Genomic DNA, 23,037 nt, shown 5'->3' on the forward strand with positions numbered 1-23,037 from the left:
GTTATATGCCTGACACTGTCTCCCCTGTTTTGACATAATACAAAACTAGCTGCCCTTCTTCGAACTTTCTTGATGTCCTCTGTCAGTCCTAGATGATATGGATACCATAACGCGCAACAATACCCCCAGAAGACGACGGACAAACGTAGTATGGCAGTCTCTTTAATAATGCGTGTGGTCTCTTTTTTTATTTAGTTTTTTAAATGAATCTATAATGGTTTTTACGTTCACACTCAATCGGTGAAAGAGATAAGTTATATGACTAAAAACTCGTCGATTGACTGTGTATCGATTTTTAGGTTTTTATCTCAGAAGTGTGCTTAGGAGCTAAAGTTCCATCGTCAGGGTTACCGAGTCAACAACGACTGCCAACATAGTTTCTGTAGGGATTAAGTGCTGCGTCAGCGTTCAACATCAACACAACAGCGTATTTTTTCGTTCTTGTGATTACCGTCTGTACAGATTAGGCAATGGTTTCTTCTGTGGATTTGTATTTCCTCGGTTCACGTTATGTGTGGTTGCTTTCAGATCTGTTACGCTTCATCCTTGACAGTAAAACTGCTCGAAGCCATGCCATGACACATTGAACAAACATATTGTACTTCCCCATCTCTGGTTTAATGCGTCCCTGCCATTAACTTAATAAGGCTGCAGTATTGCGGCATCCTGGCACAGGTCCTGTCACCAGATTATGACGAAGGCACAATAAGAACACTGACAACATTGTTCGCTGAGTTCTACTGAGTTACCTGTAACTGAGTGAGAGGGAGAAAGTCTCAAAGGATGCTTAGCGCAGGTGATTTTGGATTGGAGAGGAGAAATTGTTAGCTTCGTAGGAAATGAATAAGGGCACAAAGCCGTAAGGATTAAATTTAAGAACAATTTATTTCCCAGTAGTTCAGCCTTATTTGGAGAGATGTCTTATAGTGGCTGTATTTCTTTGCAAATCAAGGAGTACACCCTACCATTTTTATGTTGGTCCTTCCTTGTATCCCCTAGTTCCTGAGTTCCACCGTTCGCCATCAGAAACGAGCGCTCTGCTTGCAACTCTTTCTGGCAATACACAATCAAAACACTTTAACCACAGAGAGGGACGAGTGTGAGGCAGCCCTTATTCCTGTTTGTATTCCGACACACAGAAAATATCAACTGTTAGTCGTTGCTACTACTAGAGACAAACTCTATATAGCATGTTCTTTATTAACAGGCAGAAAACTCAAGATGGTAGCTGTTACTGGACACTTATTGGAAACTAGTTGTCTTCCCTCGAACCTGTACAGACGTCCTGTAGCTTTTACTGCATCAGCATCAAAGTGACATTGTATAGTGACTGCTTTCGACGACACGGCTGTTGTACTGCTCCTGTCTGCTGATAACTGTCTTTGCCTTTTGCACCGAGTATTTATATACTGTTTTTTCAGGGACTTTCGTGCGAGTTACTCCCATAGAGATTCTCTCTCTCTCTCTCTCTCTCTCTCTCTCTCTCTCTCTCTCTCTCTCTCTCTCCCCCCACTCCCCCCTCCATCCCTCCCTCCCTCCCTCTCTCTCTCTCTCTCCCCCACTCCCCCCTCCATCCCTCCCTCCCTCCCTCCACCGCCCCCCCTCCCCGAAGGTCTTCCGTAAGATTCTTCGAGAACATTCCAGAAGCTTCTCAAACATTTTGGTCGTATGCCAGCGTCTGCTAGTCGCCTTGGTGCCGGAGTGTGTTGTCTTCGTGTAGCCATTACTGTTCCGCCACTTCCTCAGCAGGCTGTCGAACTCTGACTTCCTACAAACCTCTGACCCACTTTCTGATGTCCGCCCCCGTCTTGTGCATTGTCTTAAATATTATCTTTAACAAAGTTTCATTTCCTCGCGGCCATGTCACTTCTTACATTAATGAACTTGGTAGCAATGACAATGACCATTAAGCTTTGTCCCAGATACTAATTTGTACAACGCTTTGATGATAACTTCGTAAGATATTTCAAAATTCTTGTTTCTTTTGTTAATAATTTCAGTAGTTTCAGAAGAGTTCCTTCGACATGTACATGTTCTGTAATCACTTTCTGAATTTTGCATGTTTGTGTGTCTAAGCTTTTTTGTCCAGATCATCTTTAAATTTCAATAGTATCCTACAGATTCTGTCTATAGCATTGTGAAGGTATCGTCATCTGTATATTGATAATATACGGAAATCCAAATTAGGTCAATGATTGTTTTACATATCATACTTCAATGATGATTTTGTATAGTCTCCCAGTTCTATTAATTTATTAACGTAATGTCATTCGTAGCTCCAGTTACTGTTATTAATATTATTATCATTATTACACGGCCTGAAAAAAGTGGAACAGTCAGAAGACATGGTAAGACGTCAATGTAACTTCTTTCACATACCTTCTATTAGCGTGTGTAAATAGTGTGTCCCACCTGATACCGCTACCTCATATACGAGGGTAATCCTAAAAGTAAGGTGTCCTATTTTGTTATAAGTACATAGACCTGTTTATTTCTACAATGGTTTACATCAGTTTACAGCTCTCACATTTAGTTATTTTTCGACATAATCACCATTTCTATCAATGCATTTTTATAGACGCTGTGGCAGTTTTTGTATGCCCATGTCATACCAGCTCGCCACCATGCTGTTAAGAAAGTTATGAACCTCTTCTTTCACCTCGTCGTCAGAGCTGAATCGCTGGGACCACAATTAACGCTTACAGGTACTGTGAGAGTCTGAAAAAACTCAAACGGGCAATTCAGAACCGGAGAAGAGGAATGTTGAGCAAGGGCGTACACATTCTCTATGACAGCGCTCGCCCACCCATCGCTCGACAAACCGTTGCTCTCCTGCAACAGTTTCAGTGGAACATAATCACCCACCCACCCTATAGTCCTAACTTGCCGCCCAGTGACTATCATCTGTTGCCTGGGTTAAAAGAACATTTAGCCGGAAAGCGATTCAGCTCCGACGACGAGGTGAAAGAAGAGGTTCATTCACTCTCTGGACAGCATGACGGCGAGCTGGTATGACATGGGCATACAAAAACTGCCACAGTATCTACAAAAATACATCGACAGAAATCGTGATTATGTCGAAAAAATAGCTAAATGTTCAAGCTGTAAACTGATGTAAACCATTGCAGAAATAAACCTGTCTATGTACCTATAAAAAATAGGAGACCTTACTTTTAGGATTACCGTGGTATTTCCGAAAAGAAACGAAATGTGAAAAATACAATTGGTAAGGGATCTCCTGTGTCAGGGGCTCACACAGTGGGCAGAAATGCATAATCCATAAAGGTCAACGAACACCACTTTCAACACAAAGTTAGATTTTTTAATGGTACGTGTATGTTTTTTCTACAGAAATGAAAACTGGAGGTATAGTTAGTAATGGTAGACTTGGTTTGACTGTTCTAAACCTCATACATTGTGAAATATTAGACTTTTAAAGGATCGTAACGGCGCCGCAGTCGCTGCTCTAGTGCGCAGGCAAGGGTTGCCCGTACAAAGTATTGGCCTGCATCCAGCTGTAAACAACCATTATCAGTGCGCACGTTCTACCTACACTGTTAAGCTTACTAGTGTTTCGTGCTCGCGCCTGCTGTCCTGCTGTCTGTGCCAAACAGGAAAATTCGCTGTGACGCATTGCAAGTACGTTTGGAACAGTGCTTTCCCTGTTTTAGTGTGCTTCGTGATTTTTGCCGTCGTTTGTCGATATAACGGTCTTTAGTAACTTAGTAATTTTACGGTGAATGTCGCAGAACCGCAACCACAACTGTTGTAGCGTACGCTGAACGCTCCCCAGATCGACGGCGTCCTTCACTTCGTACCATTTGCAAAATCTGCACAAGTCTCACGGAGACAGACAACTGGGACCCAGATAGCGTCAACGCACAAACTCCGCAACTAACAGTGACAAAGAAGTTGATGTTCTGACTGCTGTAACACACAATCCTGAGGTGAATGTACGACAGAGAATCCGCGTATCTGGTATTAGCAATAGTAATGTGTGGAGAATTTTGCGTAGCATGTTTGATCTGTATCATATCTCACTCGACAAAGAACTGTACGCAATGACTTTGAATCCCATACTGAATTCTGTCGTTTTGCACTTCACTGACTTCATGCATGATACGTTGTTTAAAAGTGAAACTTCGTTCTCCGTTCATGGTCTCGCGAATCTGCGGAGTATGCATTACTGATCGGTGCGAAATCTCCTCCGGCTTCGCGCGCTTGCTGATCAACGACATTGATGTGTCAATGACCGGTACGGCATCGTTGTCCCCATTTTTATCAGGGAACATTAACGGGAATTTCTGCAAGACTCTACCCCTTCTCAAATAGGACATTAGATTGGAAATGCGTCTATCAATGTGTTCCAACACGATGCATGTCCCGCACACAATCCCCGTGGAGTAGTGGATCCAATGTTTCCATCTAAATGGATAGGACGGGGAGGCAAGTGAGCTGGTCAGCTTGGTTCCCCGACGTGATGCAGTTAGACTTCTTTCTGTGGGGCGCAGTGAAATAGTGTGTGCCACAAATCCGCAACGACACCGGAGGATATGGAACAACGCATTACGGCTGCGTGTGTGACAGTATCTGTGGAAGCAGTACAATTTGTGCAACGCTGACTCGTTCACCATCTCCACTAGCGTATTGTTGCAAACTGTGGTCACTTCGAACATCAGGTTCATTGGACGTGACGTTAGCGGTTGTGTGTGAGGGTGTTTTCCGTGCTGGATATTATGCACAAATTTAAAGTTTCTGTGGGCTATATGCAATACTAATTATGTTTAGGACCCAAGAACACATCTTACCTCTAAATTGTACGCATAGTTTTCATTTCTGTCGAAAAAAACATACGTATGTCACTTAAATAAACGTAACTTTGTGTCGAAAGTGATGTTTGTTTACTAGTATGAATTGTGCATTGCTGCCCATTGTGTAAGGCCCTGACAATAGGTTGCAGGACAGTGGAGGCAACCTTCGGCCTGCGCATTACGGCGCCGTTGCCGTCCTTAATAGTCTTGATATTTCAGAATGTATGAGGTTTATAACACTGAAACGGTCTGCCATCGCTAATTCTACCTCTAGTTTTCATTTTTGCAGAAAAAACTTACATGTGGGTTTAAAAAACCTAATTTTGCGTTGAAAGTGACCTTTTGGGGATTATGCGCTCCTGCCAATTGTGTGAATCGCTGACGTAGGTACATCTCTGGCCAACTGCGTTTTTCACATTTCATTTCTTTTCGGAAATATGTGAGATGCCAGAGTGAGATGGGAGAGTGAGATGTGATGTTAAGGACACACACATGCTGCCTACTCGCCTGAGACACAGTTAGCAGCACCTGAGGGAGTGTGAAAGGGGCCGCATTGTGGATCTGCAGTTAGCCGACTGTTCGAATCCTGAAATATTCTGCATTGTAGAACATTGGCATGTGAAATCGCCCGATGTTGGACTGCATGGGAACGTGAGGCGAGGCGTACTAGTCATGAAGGTTTCTATCGACAGCGTACAACCACCACACTGGAGGATCGCCCAATTGTGCACCAAGTGCACCATAGTCCCTTCACGTCTCAACCTGCCATCCAAGTGCAAGTAATGGACTCCCTACAACATTTAGTCTCATCCTGCACCATTAGTCGGAGACTTGAAGCAGTCGGACTAAGGAATTACCTTCCCATGTATAGGCTGCCATTAAAACAAGAAAAGAAATGGCTGCGTTTAGAGTGGTGCTGTTACTGGGATATATGGACTGCAGATATTGGTGTTCCATTGTTTCCAGTGATATATCGCGGTTCTGCACCACCCCTCTGAAAATCTTCAGCGACTATGGTGGCGACCTGGGAAGAGGTCACATTTTCCCCAGTGTTCTGGAGAGGCACAGCGGTGTTACTTGGTATCATTGTGTGGTGAGTGATTGGGTATGACTTGAATGCTGGTAGTGATTAAGTTGGACATCAACTCTGTCCCACTCTCCGTATCCAGGCACATCATGGACTTCTTTCGTCTTGATATGTTACCTCTCGTGCAGCATTACCGTGGTGCCGTTTCCCCAAAGGCCCAAAGGGCATTACATTTCCGTACATGGTAGGCGCCCGATTGAACTGTCTGTGTGATGTCCGTGGCCAGCAAGAACGTCATATCTGTTCCTGATGGAACGTACGTGGGACCGACTCGGTCGTCAGATCTGTCCCAGTGGCTTCAGCCAATATATATCAAGGACCAGTAACAAAAGTTGTGGACTAGCTTGTCTAAAGGGAGGACACAACTGCTTTACAACACTCCAGCCGAATCACAGAAGTATACAGGTCAGAGGGGATGCAAATTTTTGAAAATATCGGGTAACCGGTATCGAGATATGTCTCGGTACATCGATATATCGACGAAAAGAACATTGACGTTCTTACCTATAAAAATATCGGCTGCACATTGTAAATATACCGCAGGCTTTAGATGTGTATATTTGAGTATGATTTATTATTAGATATTCTGTGTCTGCCTGCTTAACCCCCTTCGAGCAAGAATTGAAAGGAAAACGATGCACGTCCACGTTTGGCAATAACCACTTATCTAACAATGGAAACAGCATGTAAAAAAATGGCTCCAAGCACTATGGGACTTAACATCTGTGGTCATCAGTCCCCTAGAACTTAGAACTACTTAAACCTAACTAACCTAAGGACACCACACACATCCATGCCCGAGGCAGGATTCGAACCTGCGACCGTAGCAGTCCCGCGGCTCCGGACTCAGCGCCTAGAACCGCTAGACCACCGCGGCCGGCAAACAGCATGTAAGAGGCACAATAAAAGGTGTCCGATGGGTCCGTCGTTCGGTTTCGTCAAATAGCGGATTTGTGTGGAACACTTCATGTTAACTACCCTGGTTTTTTTTTTTTTTTTTTTCATTTCTGCGAATGCCAGCGACCTATCAGTTGTAGTGTCAAAATTGCGTGGTGGAGTTACTCGTCGCAGTTTCTGTTGGTTACGCCGGACGCCGATTACGTCTGCATATCCCCTCAGACGTCTCCTTCCACCGCAGAAACCACTCTTGTCATTTATATTATGGTCATCTTTTACAGTAATTGTTTTTGAAGAATGCCGATGTGAAGAAATAGCACACTAGTTGCGTTAAAAATAGTTTTTTACCGCAGTTAGTGTGCTATTTCTCCACATCGGAAATCTTGTTGTTCCATTCGCACCGCCACCCCCTAATGCAATCGGGCTACTTCTTTGTGCCACCCGTACTTGCTTCATACAGCCAAAGAGAGAGACTGGACGTCATGGGAGCTCAAAAAGTAGTAAGACTCCTTCACACAGTGAAAGTAACATTCGAAAAGAACAGTTCCGTGTATTTACAGAAAATCGCAAAAGAATGTTAATATTAAATAAAAATACAGTAGAAGCATATTCGAACATCGAGAACGATATGAGAAAAAGGCGCCTTAAATTCTACGGACATTTAGATAGACTCCCTGAAACAAGACTCACCAAGAAAATTCTAGAACACATCAAGACACTTAAAGTCTCGACACCCTGGATGGAAGGAGTCCGAAAAGACCTACAAGCAATTGGCACCACAAACACCACAGACAGAAGCACCTTCCGAAAACACATAGACAATTGGGAAGTAAAGTCAGAAGCGCTAAAACAGCGTACCAAACAAGAATGGTCTGAGGAGAGAAAAGAGGCCCTCTCCAAGAGAATGAAGGAGTACTGGAAGGACAAGAAGAACAAGCCTTCAAAGTCATAAGCTTAACGATTTCCTTTTAGGGAAAATTCGCCAACAATAATAATAATAATAAAAATACAGGCACTCGATATTGGCATTTCGATATCAATATATCGGTTAGAAATTTATTGGTTATGTAAGACGATACTTTTCCGAAACGATGGACCTTGCCGTTGGTGGGGAGGCTTGCATGCCTCAGCGATACAGATAGCCGTACCGTAGGTGCAACCACAACGGAGGGGTATCTGTTGAGAGGCCAGACAAACGTGTGGTTCCTGAAGAGGGGCAGCAGCCTTTTCAGTAGTTGCAAGGGCAACACTCTGGATAATTGACTGATCTGGCCTTGTAACACTAACCAAAACGGCCTTGCTGTGCTGGTACTGCGAACGGCTGAAAGCAAGGGGAAACTACGGCCGTAATTTTTCCTAAGGGTATGCAGCTTTACTGTATGGTTAAATGGTGATGGTGTCCTCTTGGGTAAAATATTCCGGAGGTAAAATAGTCCCCCATTCGGATCTCCGGGCGGGGACTACTCAAGAGGATGTCGTTATCAGGAGAAAGAAAACTGGCGTTCTACGGATCGGAGCGTGGAATGTCAGATCCCTTAATCGGGCAGGTAGGTTAGAAAATTTAAAAAGGGAAATGGAGAGGTTGAAGTTAGATATAGTGGGAATTAGTGAAGTTCGGTGGCAGGAGGAACAAGACTTCTGGTCAGGTGACTACAGGGTTATAAACACAAAATCAAATAGGGGTAATGCAGGAGTAGGTTTAATAATGAATAGGAAAATAGGAATGCGGGTAAGCTACTACAAACAGTATAGTGAACGCATTATTGTGGCCAAGATAGATACGAAGCCTACGCCTACTACAGTAGTACAAGTTTATATGCCAACTAGCTCTGCAGATGACGAAGAAATGTATGATGAAATAAAAGAAATTATTCAGATAGTGAAGGGTGACGAAAATTTAATAGTCATTGGTGACTGGAATTCGGTAGTAGGAAAAGGGAGAGAAGGAAGCGTAGTAGGTGAATATGGATTGGGGGTAAGAAATGAGAGGAAGCCGCCTGGTAGAATTTTGTGCAGAGCATAACTTAATCATAGCTAACATTTGGCTCAAGAATCATGAAAGAAGGCTGTATACATGGAAGAAGCCTCGAGATACTGACAGGTTTCAGATAGATTATATAGTGGTAAGACAGAGAATTAGGAACCAGGTTTTAAATTATAAGACATTTCCAGGAGCAGATGTGGACTCTGACCTCAATCTATTGGTTATGATCTGTACATTAAAACTGAAGAAACTTCAAAAAGGTGGGAATTTAAGGAGATGGGACCTGGATAAACTGAAAGAACCAGAGGTTGTACAGAGTTTCAGGGAGAGCATAAGGGAACAATTGACAAGAATGGGGGAAAGAAATACAGTAGAAGAAGAATGGGTAGCTTTGAGGGATGAAGTGGTGAAGGCAGCAGAGGAGCAAGTAGGTAAAAAGACGAGGGCTAGTAGAAATCCTTGGGTAACAGAAGATATATTGAATTTAATTGATGAAAGGAGAAAATATAAAATTGCAGTAAATGAAGCAGGCAAAAAGGAATACAAACGTCTCAAAAATGAGATCGACAGGAAGTGCAAAATGGCTAAGCAGGGATGGCTAGAGGACAAATGTAAGGATGTAGAGGCTTGTCTCACCAGGGGTAAGATAGATACTGCCTACAGGAAAATTAACGAGATCTTTGGAGATAAGAGAACCACTTGCATGAACATCAAGAGCTCAGATGGAATCCCAGTTCTAAGCAAAGAAGGGAAAGCAGAAAGGTGGAAGTAGCATTTAGAAGGTCTATACAAGGGCGATGTACTTGAGGACAATATTATGGAAATGAAGAGGATGTAGATGAAGATGAAATGGGAGATGCGATACTGCGTGAAGAGTTTGATAGAGCACTAAAAGACCTGAGTCGAAACAAGGCCCCGGGAGTAGACAACATTCCATTGGAACTACTGACGGCCTTGGGAGAGCCAGTCCTGACAAAACTCTACCATCTGGTGAGCAAGATGTATCAGACAGGCGAAATACCCTCAGATTTCAAGAAGAATATAATAATTCCAATCCCAAAGAAAGCAGGTGTTGACAGATGTGAAAATTACCGAACTATCAGCTTAATAACTCACAGCTGCAAAATACTAACACGAATTCTTTACAGACGAATGGAAAAACTAGTAGAAGCCAACCTCGGGGAAGATCAGTTTGGATTCCGTAGAAACACTGGAACACGTGAGGCAATACTAACCTTACGACTTATCTTAGAAGATAGATTAAGGAAAGGCAAACCTACGTTTCTAGCATTTGTAGACTTAGAGAAAGCTTTTGACAATGTTGACTCGATACTCTTTCAAATTCTGAAGGTGGCAGGGGTAAAATACAGGGAGCGAAAGGCTATTTACAATTTGTACAGAAAGTAGATGGCAGTTATCAGAATCGAGGGGCATGAAAGGGAAGCAGTGGTTGGGAAGGGAGTGAGACAGGGCTGTAGCCTATCCTCGATGTTATTCAATCTGTATATTGAGCAAGCAGTGAAGGAAACAAAAGGAAAATTCGGAGTAGGTATTAAAATCCATGGAGAAGAAATAAAAACTTTGAGGTTCGCCGATGACATTGTAATTCTGTCAGAGACAGCAAAGGACTCGGAAGAGCAGTTGAACGGAATGGATAGTGTCTTGAAAGGAGGATATAAGATGAACATCAACAAAAGCAAAACGAGGATAATCTAATGTAGTCGAATTAAGTCGGGTGATGCTGAGGGAATTAGATTAGGAAATGGGACACTCAAAGTAGTAAAGGAGTTTTGCTATTTGGGGAGCAAAATAACTGATGATGTTCGAAGTAGAGAGGATATAAAATGTAGACTGGCAATGGCAAGGAAAGCGTTTCTGAAGAAGAGAAATTTGTTAAAATCGAGTATAGATTTAAGTGTCAGGAAGTCATTTCTGAAAGTGTTTGTATGGAGTGTAGCCATGTATGGAAGTGAAACATGGATGATAAATAGTTTGGGCAAGAAGAGACTAGAAGCTTTTGAGATGTGGTGCTACAGAAGAATGCTGAAGATTAGATGGGTATATCGCATAACTAATGAGGAAGTATCGAATAGGATTGGGGAGAAGAGAAGTTTGTGGCACAACTTGATTAGAAGAAGGATCACTAATTTAGTACTGGAGGGCAGCGTGGAGGGTAAAAATCGTAGAGGGAGACCAAGAGATAAATACACTAAGCAGATTCAGAAGGATGTAGGTTGCGGGAAGTACTGGGAGATGAAGAAGCTTGCACAGGAAAGAGTAGCATGGAGAGCTGCATCAAACCAGTCTCAGGACTGAAGACCACCACCACCACAACAACAACAACAACAACATCGATATATCGATATTTTACCGAAAGCCCTAAATGCAACGTTATATTGATAGGTGGCTAATACTGCCAAGCTTTTTATAAAATTGTCTCGATTTTGAGAATCACTGAAATAATATCACACATTCTCTCAACTTGTGAAGTTTCATTCAGTTTCCTCCTTCCTTTCTGTGTGCTTCACGATTTTTGTCGGCGGCATTTTACTAGTATTTTCAGTATTTTTTTTATCATTAGTCTTCCCTCACTACCAGTGTTTGTTACAGTTTGCAATTCCTTTTACGTTCTCGTTGAACATGTACTGCATTGGTTGCATACGTGCATCCTGCTACCGGGCCTGGATGACAAACATATTTCAGGTCTCACAGGTACAATTGAGGCGCTGAAACCATAAGGGTTTAAACGACGAGCTCATCGATTTTCAGATTTTAACATGCGTTCATGCTCCAACATCCCATTGTCTTAGTTTGAACGAGCTGTATCTATACCTTTAGGCCCATACTGTGTACACTCGTTAAAATATTCATGAAAAGCTCACTGATTTCTCGGATATTCGTTTCAATATGGGCCCAAGGCACAAAGCATAATTTTGTTGCTGTGCGCTGCTCGATTGTCATCTAGGGTTGCAAACACAACTTAGCAGTTGTAGTTCGTAATCAGAAGTATATGGGCAGGTTTATGATAGCCTCAAGCCACACGATGTACATAATGAAAATGACAACGAGGACCCTGAAGCGTTGTAATAGGTTGTGGGGGGGGGGGGGGGGGGGGGTTGCGGGCGCTGTAAATTTAGTATCTGTTCTTTATGTTCTGATTCCAGTTTCACATTAATTACGAATTAAGAGTATAATAAATTAATCCTAAATATTAATTGAATTTTCGTAACATGAAGTTGTTGTTGTTGTGGTCTTCAGTCCTGAGACTGGTTTGATGCAGCTCCCCATGCTGCTCTATGCTGTGCAAGCTCCTTCATCTCCCAGTACCTACTGCAACCTACATCCCACGCTGGTACATTATTTTTTCATAGGAAGCATAGGTTGGTGACACTCGGTAAAAAAAAGTCAGACCTATGAGACTGGTGGTTTGTCTACAAATTTGATTTTCACAAACATCTACGTTTCTCCAAACTTCGTCTCTGTGCTTTGCGCTCTTGTGGTTCTGAGGGCCGTAATTCTTTAATCGTGAACAGTTCTGCTGCCGACGAAGGACTTGTCCATAGGCGAAAGTTAAATCCTGACAAATAATTTACAGCTGCGGAATACTACTGAACGTCGTGACGATTAAAACAGTGTTCCAATTACAGTTTAGATTCTGCATCTCTACTTTTCCTTACATTCGAAAATCACTCGTACATCGTTTTTTCCACATTTTGCAGCCTACCCTCCCTCGTCGAGAACAGTGTGTTCGGAATGTGAGAGACTGGTAGGAACAAACAGTATCATCTCATTAGTCAGTGAAAAGTGCTCGTTTGGTTGGAACTGATGGCAGTTACTACAAACTTAAGGCAGTGATACTTAGTTAAAACTGCGCGCAGGACAAGCGTCATCCGTCGCAAAGACGTGTGCTTGACCAGTCTGTGTAAGGTCTAAGATGTTTCTCGTTAATTTTATTTATTTGGCCTTCGACCACTTGCTGATCTCAATGCAAGAAGAAACAATTCTGTGCGACACTAATTAGACTAATTTTTGCAGCTGGTGTATCGTTGCTTTTTTTTTTTTTTTTTTTTTTAAGGTGGAGATATAGCTTCTTCGGGTCATTGTAGAATGCACGCTTTCCACACATAAATAGCTGATTCGTCTATTTAATTTCTTGATATTTGGGCGTCTAGAACCGTTTCTTATACTCTTACACCACTCCAATTTTCATTCAAGTCAGTATAATGTAGGCTCTTCTTAGCGACTTTGAAAACTTTGTGTGTTGGTCCGCAGTGATTTTTTTTTTAATATTTAAATACTGGTGTTGTTCCAAGTGTATCTGTTTCTTATGCACGTGAAAGTCTTACAGTTTTTGTCTTTGATAGCTAAATTTTTTGCTTTTTCGTTGTCTCCTCCTCCTCCTCCTCCGTCTTCCATGTCACACTTAAATGAGACACCTTGCCGAAGTTACGACTTTGTGTGGAGCCTGTACAAACGGCGTTAGACAGCTCGAACGGATTTCAGGAACTCGATAAAGCAGGAAGTTGACATGGGCTGCAAATAATTTTTGTTAAAAACTTTGTTATATTGGCGCACGCGCCCATTTTCAGTGGAACACTGTTAAGTGCCGCTATGTCACATGAATAATCTTCATGACTTGGTTTCGTAAACTGAAACGACATTTTCTTGCTGCAGTCTGTTTATTTATATCCTAGACGCGTTTCGCCTTTTACATCAATGCATCTTCAATGGATTTAATCTATATTAATACAATTATTATTTTGCAAGCGATACTTACAGATTAGAGAACAGTTCGCGTCATAATTTTTACATTAATAAATTATTATCGGAGAGATGGTGTCGTGCAGCTAAATGAAAAGCTGTTCCTTGTGCCACATGCGTTTCGTTTCTTTTTATTTATGAAGCATCTTCTGTGCCCAGTCATAAAAGTATTGTGTATGTAATAATTGTGTTTTGTGTGCTTCCAGATATGTTGCTGTAGTACAGTTGTTTTTGTTGTTTTGTCGGCACTGTGGCTGAGCGGTTCTAGGCCCTTCAGTCCGGATCCGCGCTGCTTCTACGGTCGCAGGTTCGAATCCTGCCTAGGGCATGGATGCGTGTGATGTCCTTAGGTTAGTTAGGTTTAAGTAGTTCTAAGTTCTAGGGAACTGATGACCACAGATGTTGTGTCCCATAGTTCTTAGAGCCTTTTTTTGTTGTTCCCCTAATGCCAGGTAAGAAATAACACTTTGGAGCGCAAGTTTTGTCAGTTTAAATTACTATTTGATTCTACTTACGACATTATAATCTTATTATTCTACATGCGTCGTCCTGGAGTTGTACTTTGTTGGCCTGCGTCAAACAATACGTCCGATATGTGGCTTTTTCGAACACTTTCAGTTGAACACTTCACTTGCACTGTGTGATGATTCTGTGTGTTTATATAATGTTCCCCATTGCCACTGTGTTGTGTTTTTCGTTAATCTTTTGTTTGTGTTGTGGTGTCTGTGTATTGTTTCATCTTTGTTTTCTTTATGTGCGTGTGCATGTGGTGTTGTGTGTGGTGAGGTCTTCTCTGGGAAAGGAAGAATCTGAGTGGAGGTAGTCGCAAATAATAATATTAATGTTTGTGGTGGTGAGATTAAGATCAATTTTTAGTCTGGTTACGTTCTACATCTCTTATTTTTTTGGTTGCTAACGTAATCAGTGAGTTGGCACTTGTATTGATTTGGTCATTTATTACTTCCTAATTCATAGTAAGGGCACTTCCAAACACTTTAGCTGTACTCTAGACCAGGTTTTCGTTTACGATTTTTTTTATTTTTACCAGTCTGAATGAACTTCACATTTGGCAAGCTAGTCTTACATTCAGATACAGTTCTGTTTTCATGCCGCGTAAGGTCCTGTTAGCATTGCGCCACATACACTCTCTCTGGTTGAACATGTAATTAACCTTTCCTCTGCATGACGACACACATCATAGTTCGACTGTCTGTTACATTTGAAACTCCACCGCAGCATCTGTTAGGACAGTCAACGCCTGACGATGACGGGAAGGAAGTCGTCGAAAGCTTGCATTATCGTCTAAACCTAGAAGACAAAAACAGTGAGATGGTATACGAAAAGGGCCGCGCGGAAAACTACGTTTCCCGTACAATCTCTTACAATACCTTTTACGTACTTACTCCATTTTACATTGCTTATTAGTGCTAACACTAGGTATTTTCGCGGTGTGATGCACTCCAGAAGTGTAGGACTAACGCTTTGTTTGGGTCCTTTATTAGTGCCCTTGGCATTACTTGCGTTTTTCATCATTCAGTGAGAGAAGCCGTTCATTACACCAAATGGATGGAAGTACTATCCACGTAATTCTGCATTTTCACACAGTGATTATTGTATTGGATTATAATGCAGTCACGCTACTATTCTGTCGACAACAGCATCATTAGAGAACGATCTGCGTGTGCTGCTGATCCTATCCGATAAATCGATTGCGTATTCAGAACACTCGGAGGCTCTACTGCGCTTTCTCGAGGCACACCAATCTGCATTGTGGTTCAGTGGTTGACTTTAGAAATTCAGGAAGAGAGAATCTACCTCTTGACTTGCGCCCACTATCTGCGAGATACCGCTTGTGCAACGAGAACTGTTTTTCACAAATTGGTTATCCCCGAACATGTGCTTTTTCTTCGAGAGAAGCTTAGAATATGTTCTAGAATCCTGCAACAGACGAGTGTTAAAAATATTGGTTTGGAATTCTGTACAATTATTGTTTTAGGTCTTTTGCCAACTATGGTGACCAGAACACTTTTTCACTCTCGTGTGACTCTTCGCTACAAAGAAATTTTTAATAAATATGAGCCGGGAAAACTATCAGCTACGCTTTTTGCTGAATGTAAAATGTATGTCGTGGCCTGGCGCCTTGTATTTTTCATGTTTCTTTTCTTATCTCACCTATCTCACGTAGAAACCAATTAATCCATCCAGATAGCTTCGGCGGCTTTTAGTTTATCTCTTTACCTTCTGTAACGCTCTAAGGATTTGTCTTGACTAAATATGTTACATAGCCCACACTCGAATTAATACATTTCACAGTCTAATTTCACTATGCGTAAATGTTTTCACAATACATTGCTCATATAAAGATGGCGTTCGTAATTTAGTTGCGTAAAGCAATTCAGTACTAAGCCCCAGTCGAAACAGAAGTATATCAGTGTTATTCCACTGTCTTCATCTTCAGTTTACCGTGACATTTGAAAGTTAAATGTCAGAGACCCCACCTCGGGCGAGCTTGCTATTCGATAGTGTAAAAGAAAAAAATAGAAACAGAAAGGAGGTTACAAAAATTCGCGTTATTGGACAGAACGATCCAGTTCGCCGCCGGGACAGGTGCATCATTAATTTGTTTGAAACCAATCCAGCCTATCCAGGCCACCCTTGATTTTCTTCAACGTATACGGAAGCAAATGAATTGTTCTGGCTATCAGGACAAATGAGAATTTAGGGAAGGGAACTGAATTGTCGGGTGCAGCAGACATGTTACGTTTCCCTACACAAAGTAACTTCGTTATTGAGGTACTGGCTTTGAGTTATGGAGAGGATTAGTGGTCGAAGTTAAGGCAAATGAAATGCCCTATGGCTGCGGACCTAAATGCAACTAGAGAAGTGTACAGTAGTGCTTCTAATTCGCCTCCGGATTTGTCACTGCCCTCAGGCGTATAGATTCATAGAACAAGGAGAGAGCATACAGTTGTTCGCCACGCATTTGAGGAGCACATCAAGTTTCAGAGAATAAATCTTGTTCAGCTACATTCGGGTTATTTATTGTGTCATCATCAGTTTCGAGGATAAATCGTCTTTATCAAACGTTCACCGTACAGCTTCCAGTATTTGTAAAGGCCCCTTAAAAGTAAATTACATATCTCCCTGTAACCGGACCAGAAATTAATATCTTATTGACTTATCTTGAAGATCTAAGAATAAAAAAAAGTCACTTGTCTTAGATGTATTCCCTGTAATGTTACCAGCTTCGGGCTCTCAGTAGTTTCCCCCTCAAGAATGGAGACTATCGTTTTATATATAACAGGTATCCATACATATTTGTTTAATTGCTCTCCTCGATTAATTTTATTTTACCGTGGTCACGTGTTACAGTGGACTTTAATGCAGTGTTACACAGTCTGCAATAATAATTGTTTTTTCAGCACCGGAAATACTTTCGCAGCAGCGTTATTTGATACTTACAGCGGTTAGACTTTGCCACTGCAATATTATCCTCATGCTTGAACTTATTTTTGGAATTCACTGTTGTAATGTTGTTAAGTGCGTATTGTTTCGACTTTAGACTGACCGGAGAGAAGTAGGCGAAGTTTGGTGTCGGTTCGACGGAAGACTACGTCGCAACAGCACAGGTGCACAATATTGAGCCGTCTTATAAATTAAACCATACATTAGTTTTAATCGAAGGGCTTGAAAGGGAGACATTAGTTGAGAAGAGTGAGACAAAGCTGCCACGTGTCCCTCATGTTATTCAGTCTGTACATAGAAGAAAACACAAAGGAAACCAAGGAGGAATTTAGAAAATGAGTTTAAGTTCAGGGAGAAGAGACAAAAACTGTAAGAGTTTTCGGTGGTATTGGAATTCTTTCAGAGGCGGCAAAGGAATTGAAAGATCAGTTGAACGGAATGGGTAGGGCCTTCAAGAGAAGCTGGACATGTGTGTGCCTAATGTTATGCAAAACATTTATTTATGTATCTCCTGATGACAGGAGAGATACTACACAAATATTTACATCATATATATATATATCTCAAATTTCTTAATGAGTCCATAGCTCCAAGTCCAGGTTTGAAATACAGTCAGACGCTTCCGCAGACAAATTGTGAAGGTCTTCCATTGTACCTTTTAATGATCTGAGGGAGGGAACAGTCAAATGTTATGTAATGTACTGTTTGTTGCTCCTCACTTCAGTCACATTCAGTGGAGGACTTCCATTCCCTTAGAGCGCAGTGCCCCATATGTGCCTCCGTTAGTTCCGATCCAATTCATTGTGCATCTATGTCGACGGAGTAGACGAAACCTGCTGGTGGCCCCGAGGGAGTCTTGATTAGTTGGTGATGCTTCACGGAAGATTGCTTTTTCATTAATTGTCCCAGGCTTCTTTCATGTTGGAGTCACTGTCCGGCAGGCTGACTGCTTTGTGCCACAATAGTTTTGTAGACGTCAGTCGCTGGGCTATGTTGATAATGAAATTGCAGTGTGAATTGGCGATTCTGGGTTGGCTTTTGTTCTTGTACACGCGTTCAGTAACGACTGCGGTCTTCTTAAAGATGGTTGTGAAATATTACGAAGAACAGGTAGCCAGTGCGTGTTCGTGGTACGACTACACCCTGTGGTGAGGTGCATTGCTTGACTGCGCTGTGTGTCGATTATTTTAGTGTGAGCACTGCCTAGCGAGGTAGAATAGCAGTATTCTGCGACTGAGTATGAAAGAACTAGAGCTGATGATCTGAGGACTGTTGCAATGGGCACCCTAGACAGTTCTTATTAACTTCTGGAGTATATTGTTCCGAGTTTTGATTTTAACTGCCAGATTCCAGAGATGGATTTTGTATATCACAGACCTGTCTGGGCTCATACCTTGCTATTTTGGAATATTGCAGTACTGGAGAGCCTGATTTCTAAATGAGATGTTAGGTTTGTAGTTTGCTTGTTTATTTTGTAGGCGGTCGGTTGACGTACGACAATCTTTTGAGGATTCGGTCGGAGAGTAGTATTAATCCAATGTTTGTAGGTCAGATGCTTATGTTGCTTCAGTTTCCCTAAAGCTTCCATCCAGAGCGATCAGAGCAAGATCGTCCGCGTAAATAAATTTCGTTGACTTTTTTTCTGGAAGGCCGTGTGTATACAAATTAAAAAGGGGTGGCGCCAGAACAGAACGTCTCGCGATACAGTCATTTAGTTTGTGAGTTCTGCTTTTAAAATTTTCTGAGAGCAGCTGGAAGTGTCTATTGTTCAGCAGTTAGTGATCAGTTTCTGACACAGAATAGTGCTGATCAGTTCGAGAGGAGCTTGTCACGCCAGACGTTATCGTAGGCTGCAATTAGATCTAAGACGACCCCCCTATGTTTATCTTCTACTTATCAAAGGGAATTAGATTAGGACATGAGATGCGGAATTTGATAGACAAGTATTGATATTAGGACAGAAAAGTAACTGAGGAAGGCCGTAATAGGTAGTGAAGATATAAAATGAATACTGGCAAAGCAAGAAAAAAGTTCCTAAAAAAGAGAAATATATTAGCATCGAATAGAAATTGAAGTTTTTTTCTGAAAGTATTCGTGTGGCGTGTAGTCTTGTACGGGAGTGGAACCTGAGCGAAAAACATTTCAGACAAGAAGAGAGTACGAGCTTTCGAAATGTGGTGCTACATAAGAATGCTGGTGATTAGATGGATAGATCGTATAAGTAAAGAGAAAATACCGAACCGAATTGGAGTAAAAAGAAATTTGTGGCACAACGTGAACAAAAGAAAGGATCGGTTGATAGAGGACATATCCGGTGTTATAAGGGAAGCGTCACTGTATTAGCGGAGAGAAGCGTGGAATGTAAAAGTTACAGAGACAGAAAGCCTTGATTACAATAAGCAGGCTAAAGTGGATATAAGTTGCAGTAGTTTAAGGTTGCCAGGCTGTTCCTCATATTCTTACGCTTTTTTTTAGTGTTAATTTAGCCTTACGTTTTTTATTTCTCCATACAGCACTTTCTTCCGTTTTTTTAATATTTGGCGCTGGCCTATCGTAGACCCAACATAGTCCTTCCCCCCGATATACATATAACAAAAATGCGCATTACTTTGATTATATTTGTTATTATTACCGTTCTAACACAGATTTTAAGGAAGTCTATGTGTAGCTTGGTACTTCAGATCACTCGATCGCACAGTCGATATTGTTGTCGACAACTTAATTTCCGTGTGATGCTACACACAAGTTCGTAAACTCCATTGCAGTGATAATTTTTGAATCCATACAGTACTTACCCTAGTTTTCTTCATTTAATTTTGTTCGAGAATCGCAATAATTCACAAGCTAAGAAGAAACTTACAATTACTGTAGTATAGTCAAGTGTTTTTAAAGAAATGGGAAGATAATTTAATGTGGGTTAGACCAGGTTCAGCTTTTGTTTGTACGTTGTGGAGGAAGGAATTTGACATTTCGCATGGCGGACAGTTTGATCTCAGGTACCATAAGGAGAAAGCAAGTATTCAGTCCACGTAAGTGTCTAAATATTTTGAGGTCAAAAGCAATCAGTATCAAAATACATGGAAAAAAGGAGCTAAGTGTTATTGAATGACGTAAGTCTGTGCATAACCTGTAAGAACTCGCAAAGAAAGAACGTTAAATTCTATGTGAGAGACCAAGATATTAGAGATATTTCATAAACATTCCTTAATAAGGTTTCAAGTGTATTTTATTGTTTCTGTGACACTTTTTGAAATATCTCGAAACCCGTTATGATCACTCGGCTAGTAATAAGTATGTAATGTTGGAATCTCTTCCTTTGAGTGGGGAAATAGAATATTGTGAATTCGAACTTGTAGTGGAAATATTCAATGTACACGGTCAAGTCAGCCTGGATCAGCTATATGAAGAATGTTTGTGATATGAAAGTTACGTTTACTGACTGTGTCGCTAGAGATGGTGATGTTGTGTCCAAGTGGTTGAAATTCTTCACACTAGTGCCTCAGAAAAAAGAAAAGATGTCTCTCCACTCGTGTGTGTTATACTAAGGATATCAGTTTCAAATGCTTTCGTGGAATGAGAGTTTTCTATGATGATGAACAAGTGGACTACTGATAGGAACAGGTGTTCACCAGAAACACACAAAATCAGAGCTTCACAATGTCATAAATTTTGACGTTTCTTGCAGAGAGCTTTTAACCCATTGGAGAATGACAGTGCATGCCTGGGTAAAGCTGGAACGATTTCAAAATGCGACAGTGATACGAAGCAATAAGGTTGAAGACGTAAATGTGTAAAAAATGTCCATGAAAAAGTTTCCTTTCTCTACAAGGGAAGTGGCAACCCAATAGTACCTACGCAGCGATGAAGAGATATCCTCAGGATAGAGTGTAGGGATGTTGGTTATGGCCGAAACAACCGGTTTTCGGTTGCATCGGTTGTTTTACGCCCCAGTTTAACCTAATTGTAAAACCCCTCTCAAATTAAACAGTTTCTTAAATAACCGATTTTACGTTTTTTTTAATTACTGTCATCTCGTGTAGTAAACGTAGAAATAGAATAATATCAGTGTTTGAGCATTACGAATGGTCAGTGCTAAAGGGCGAAAACTGAGGTTGAAGAACAATGTTTTTTGCAGATAAAGGCATATTATGTAAACAAAGGCAGGAGATAAGTTACTTTCTATTCTTATTGTATAGTATGAACGAATTGTGATTAAGTTTTTAATTTATTACTGTTAGCATAATTTCCTTTACATTTTATTATTTCTTAGAAACGCCAGGCAGGTATTTAATCATTTTAAAGAAAATGAAGCATTGTACTTCATTGCTACGTCATTTTGTAAAAATATTTCTGGACTGCAGTACAAGGGATGCCTGGCGACGACAGCGAGAAACTGCCGTGTGGATTGGGGGGGGGGGGGGGGGAGGAGAGACAGACAAGTCTTTTGCACCCTGCATGTTGGGGTCTCTTAAGCTACGACACAGCAACAGAGACATTATTGTCTCAGCAATGCTGTACCAATTCTTACGGCATTGTTCGTCGCTCGGTTCTGTCGGCATTGCTATTAAAATAGCGCTGATCGTTTTTGCTATGTTTTATAATAACGTGATATTTCAAGCCAGTGCAAATTTTACGAATACAAATTACTTTTTTTAAAAAAAAAGTTCATTTAAAAACGAAAAAATCCAACACTACTCCTACGGCTAATTGATATTTGTTTTTTACTCTGTTGTCAGTAAAAAACACCTGTTATAACTGAGACCAAACAAATACCGAAGAATATTGGTTATTCAGAAGTAAAATACCGGGATCGATTTTAACCGGTAGGTGTTCCCCATCCCTAGTAGAGTAACGAGAAGATTTTCGTAACTCTTCGGACTTTGGGACCACAACGACAGGCACGTGGGAGAAATGCGAGTGCAGCCGTTATGTCGGTGGCGGTTTAGTGAAACAGAGCTGTGAGAAAGTGTGTCGTGCATGCAGGATAGCAGTGCGTACGGCGGCACGTCGTGTCTATTTATAGCGCGGCCGCGTGTCGGCGGCGCTCGCGAGATGCTCGGCCAGGTCGCAGCACGCCGCCTACCGCCCGCCGGCCGCGTGCGGCGGGCTGCCTAAGCGGCAGGCTACTGCGCAGTTTGAGCCGCGGCGGCAGCGGCAGCGCCAGCCCAGCCGGCCGGGCCCGCCTCCTGCCCCACTCATTACTTCCAGTCGCGTGCGACGCGGCGCGCAGCGGGCGGAGACGGCAGCGCCGGCGACACAGCCGGATCGCAAACCGACGCGGCCCGCGCCCGCGCCGACTCGCCTCGCAGCGCCGCCTCGCCACGCCGCCGCCGTCGGAGCTCGCCGTCACGATTCGGTGCACTGTGCGAGCCTGACCGCCGCCACGGCCTGACGGGAGCGCTAGCGGGAGGGTGGGAAAGCCGGACACGAGGGAGACGCGCGCCCGCCGCATGTGGTACTGCTCCGAAAACTACAACCCGCAGCCGCACTCCTCGTATTTCGTTTACCAGGATGTAGAGTACAAAATGTTCTGTGTGAGTATCCCGAAATAAAGCTCTTCTCGATGATAGCTCAGCGCAGGAAGTGTTGCATTAGTGTCTCTCTGTGATGCGTTCCGTTCTCGCTGTCTCCTCTGGCGACACGTGACTTGGCCGGCGGTGTGAGAGGTGGTGACGTTTCGGACGCGAGTGGCTTTGGAGATGTTTGCAGTGTACCGGCGGTGAATTGTCAGCTGTGCAGGTGATGAATGATTTGTCGTCGAACTGTGCGCCGCGCCTGCCGCCAGAAACTTTTGGACAGTGTTTTGGTTTCGTCAGCGCATGCTCAGTGAGCTACGTCAGTGAACTGGCGGTACTTCACTCGTTAGATGGCAGTGTTTTCGCACAGCTGCTGCTATTGTTCTTTTTTCATCTTCAACCTTATATTCAATGTGAATGTAAATATGCGGTATCCTCTTTCACGTTAAACAACACTCTTACTTTTCGTCCCCCGTACTGTTTTGTGGTTCATATTTAATTTCTACGGGCGTTGTA

At 42.2% G+C, this 23,037-nt stretch overlaps 1 protein-coding gene across 5 annotated transcripts in view; it reads left to right on the forward strand.

The window, feature by feature from the left end:
• Positions 1-23,037, forward strand: part of LOC124606748 (serine/threonine-protein kinase tousled-like 2) — a 583,729-nt gene that overhangs the window by 408,654 nt on the left and 152,038 nt on the right. The window contains exon 1 of one of the 5 annotated variants that reach the window (XM_047138791.1): positions 22,413-22,539. The exons of the other annotated variants lie outside the window; for them this stretch is intronic. Coding sequence (XP_046994747.1) covers positions 22,456-22,539 — 84 coding nt within the window. The 5' untranslated portion in view covers positions 22,413-22,455. Of the gene's footprint in view, positions 1-22,412; positions 22,540-23,037 lie in introns of those variants that run through there. 5 annotated transcript variants of the gene reach the window in all.

The sequence above is a fragment of the Schistocerca americana genome, chromosome 3 (assembly GCF_021461395.2).
Source record: "Schistocerca americana isolate TAMUIC-IGC-003095 chromosome 3, iqSchAmer2.1, whole genome shotgun sequence".
Lineage (NCBI taxonomy): Eukaryota > Metazoa > Arthropoda > Insecta > Orthoptera > Acrididae > Schistocerca > Schistocerca americana.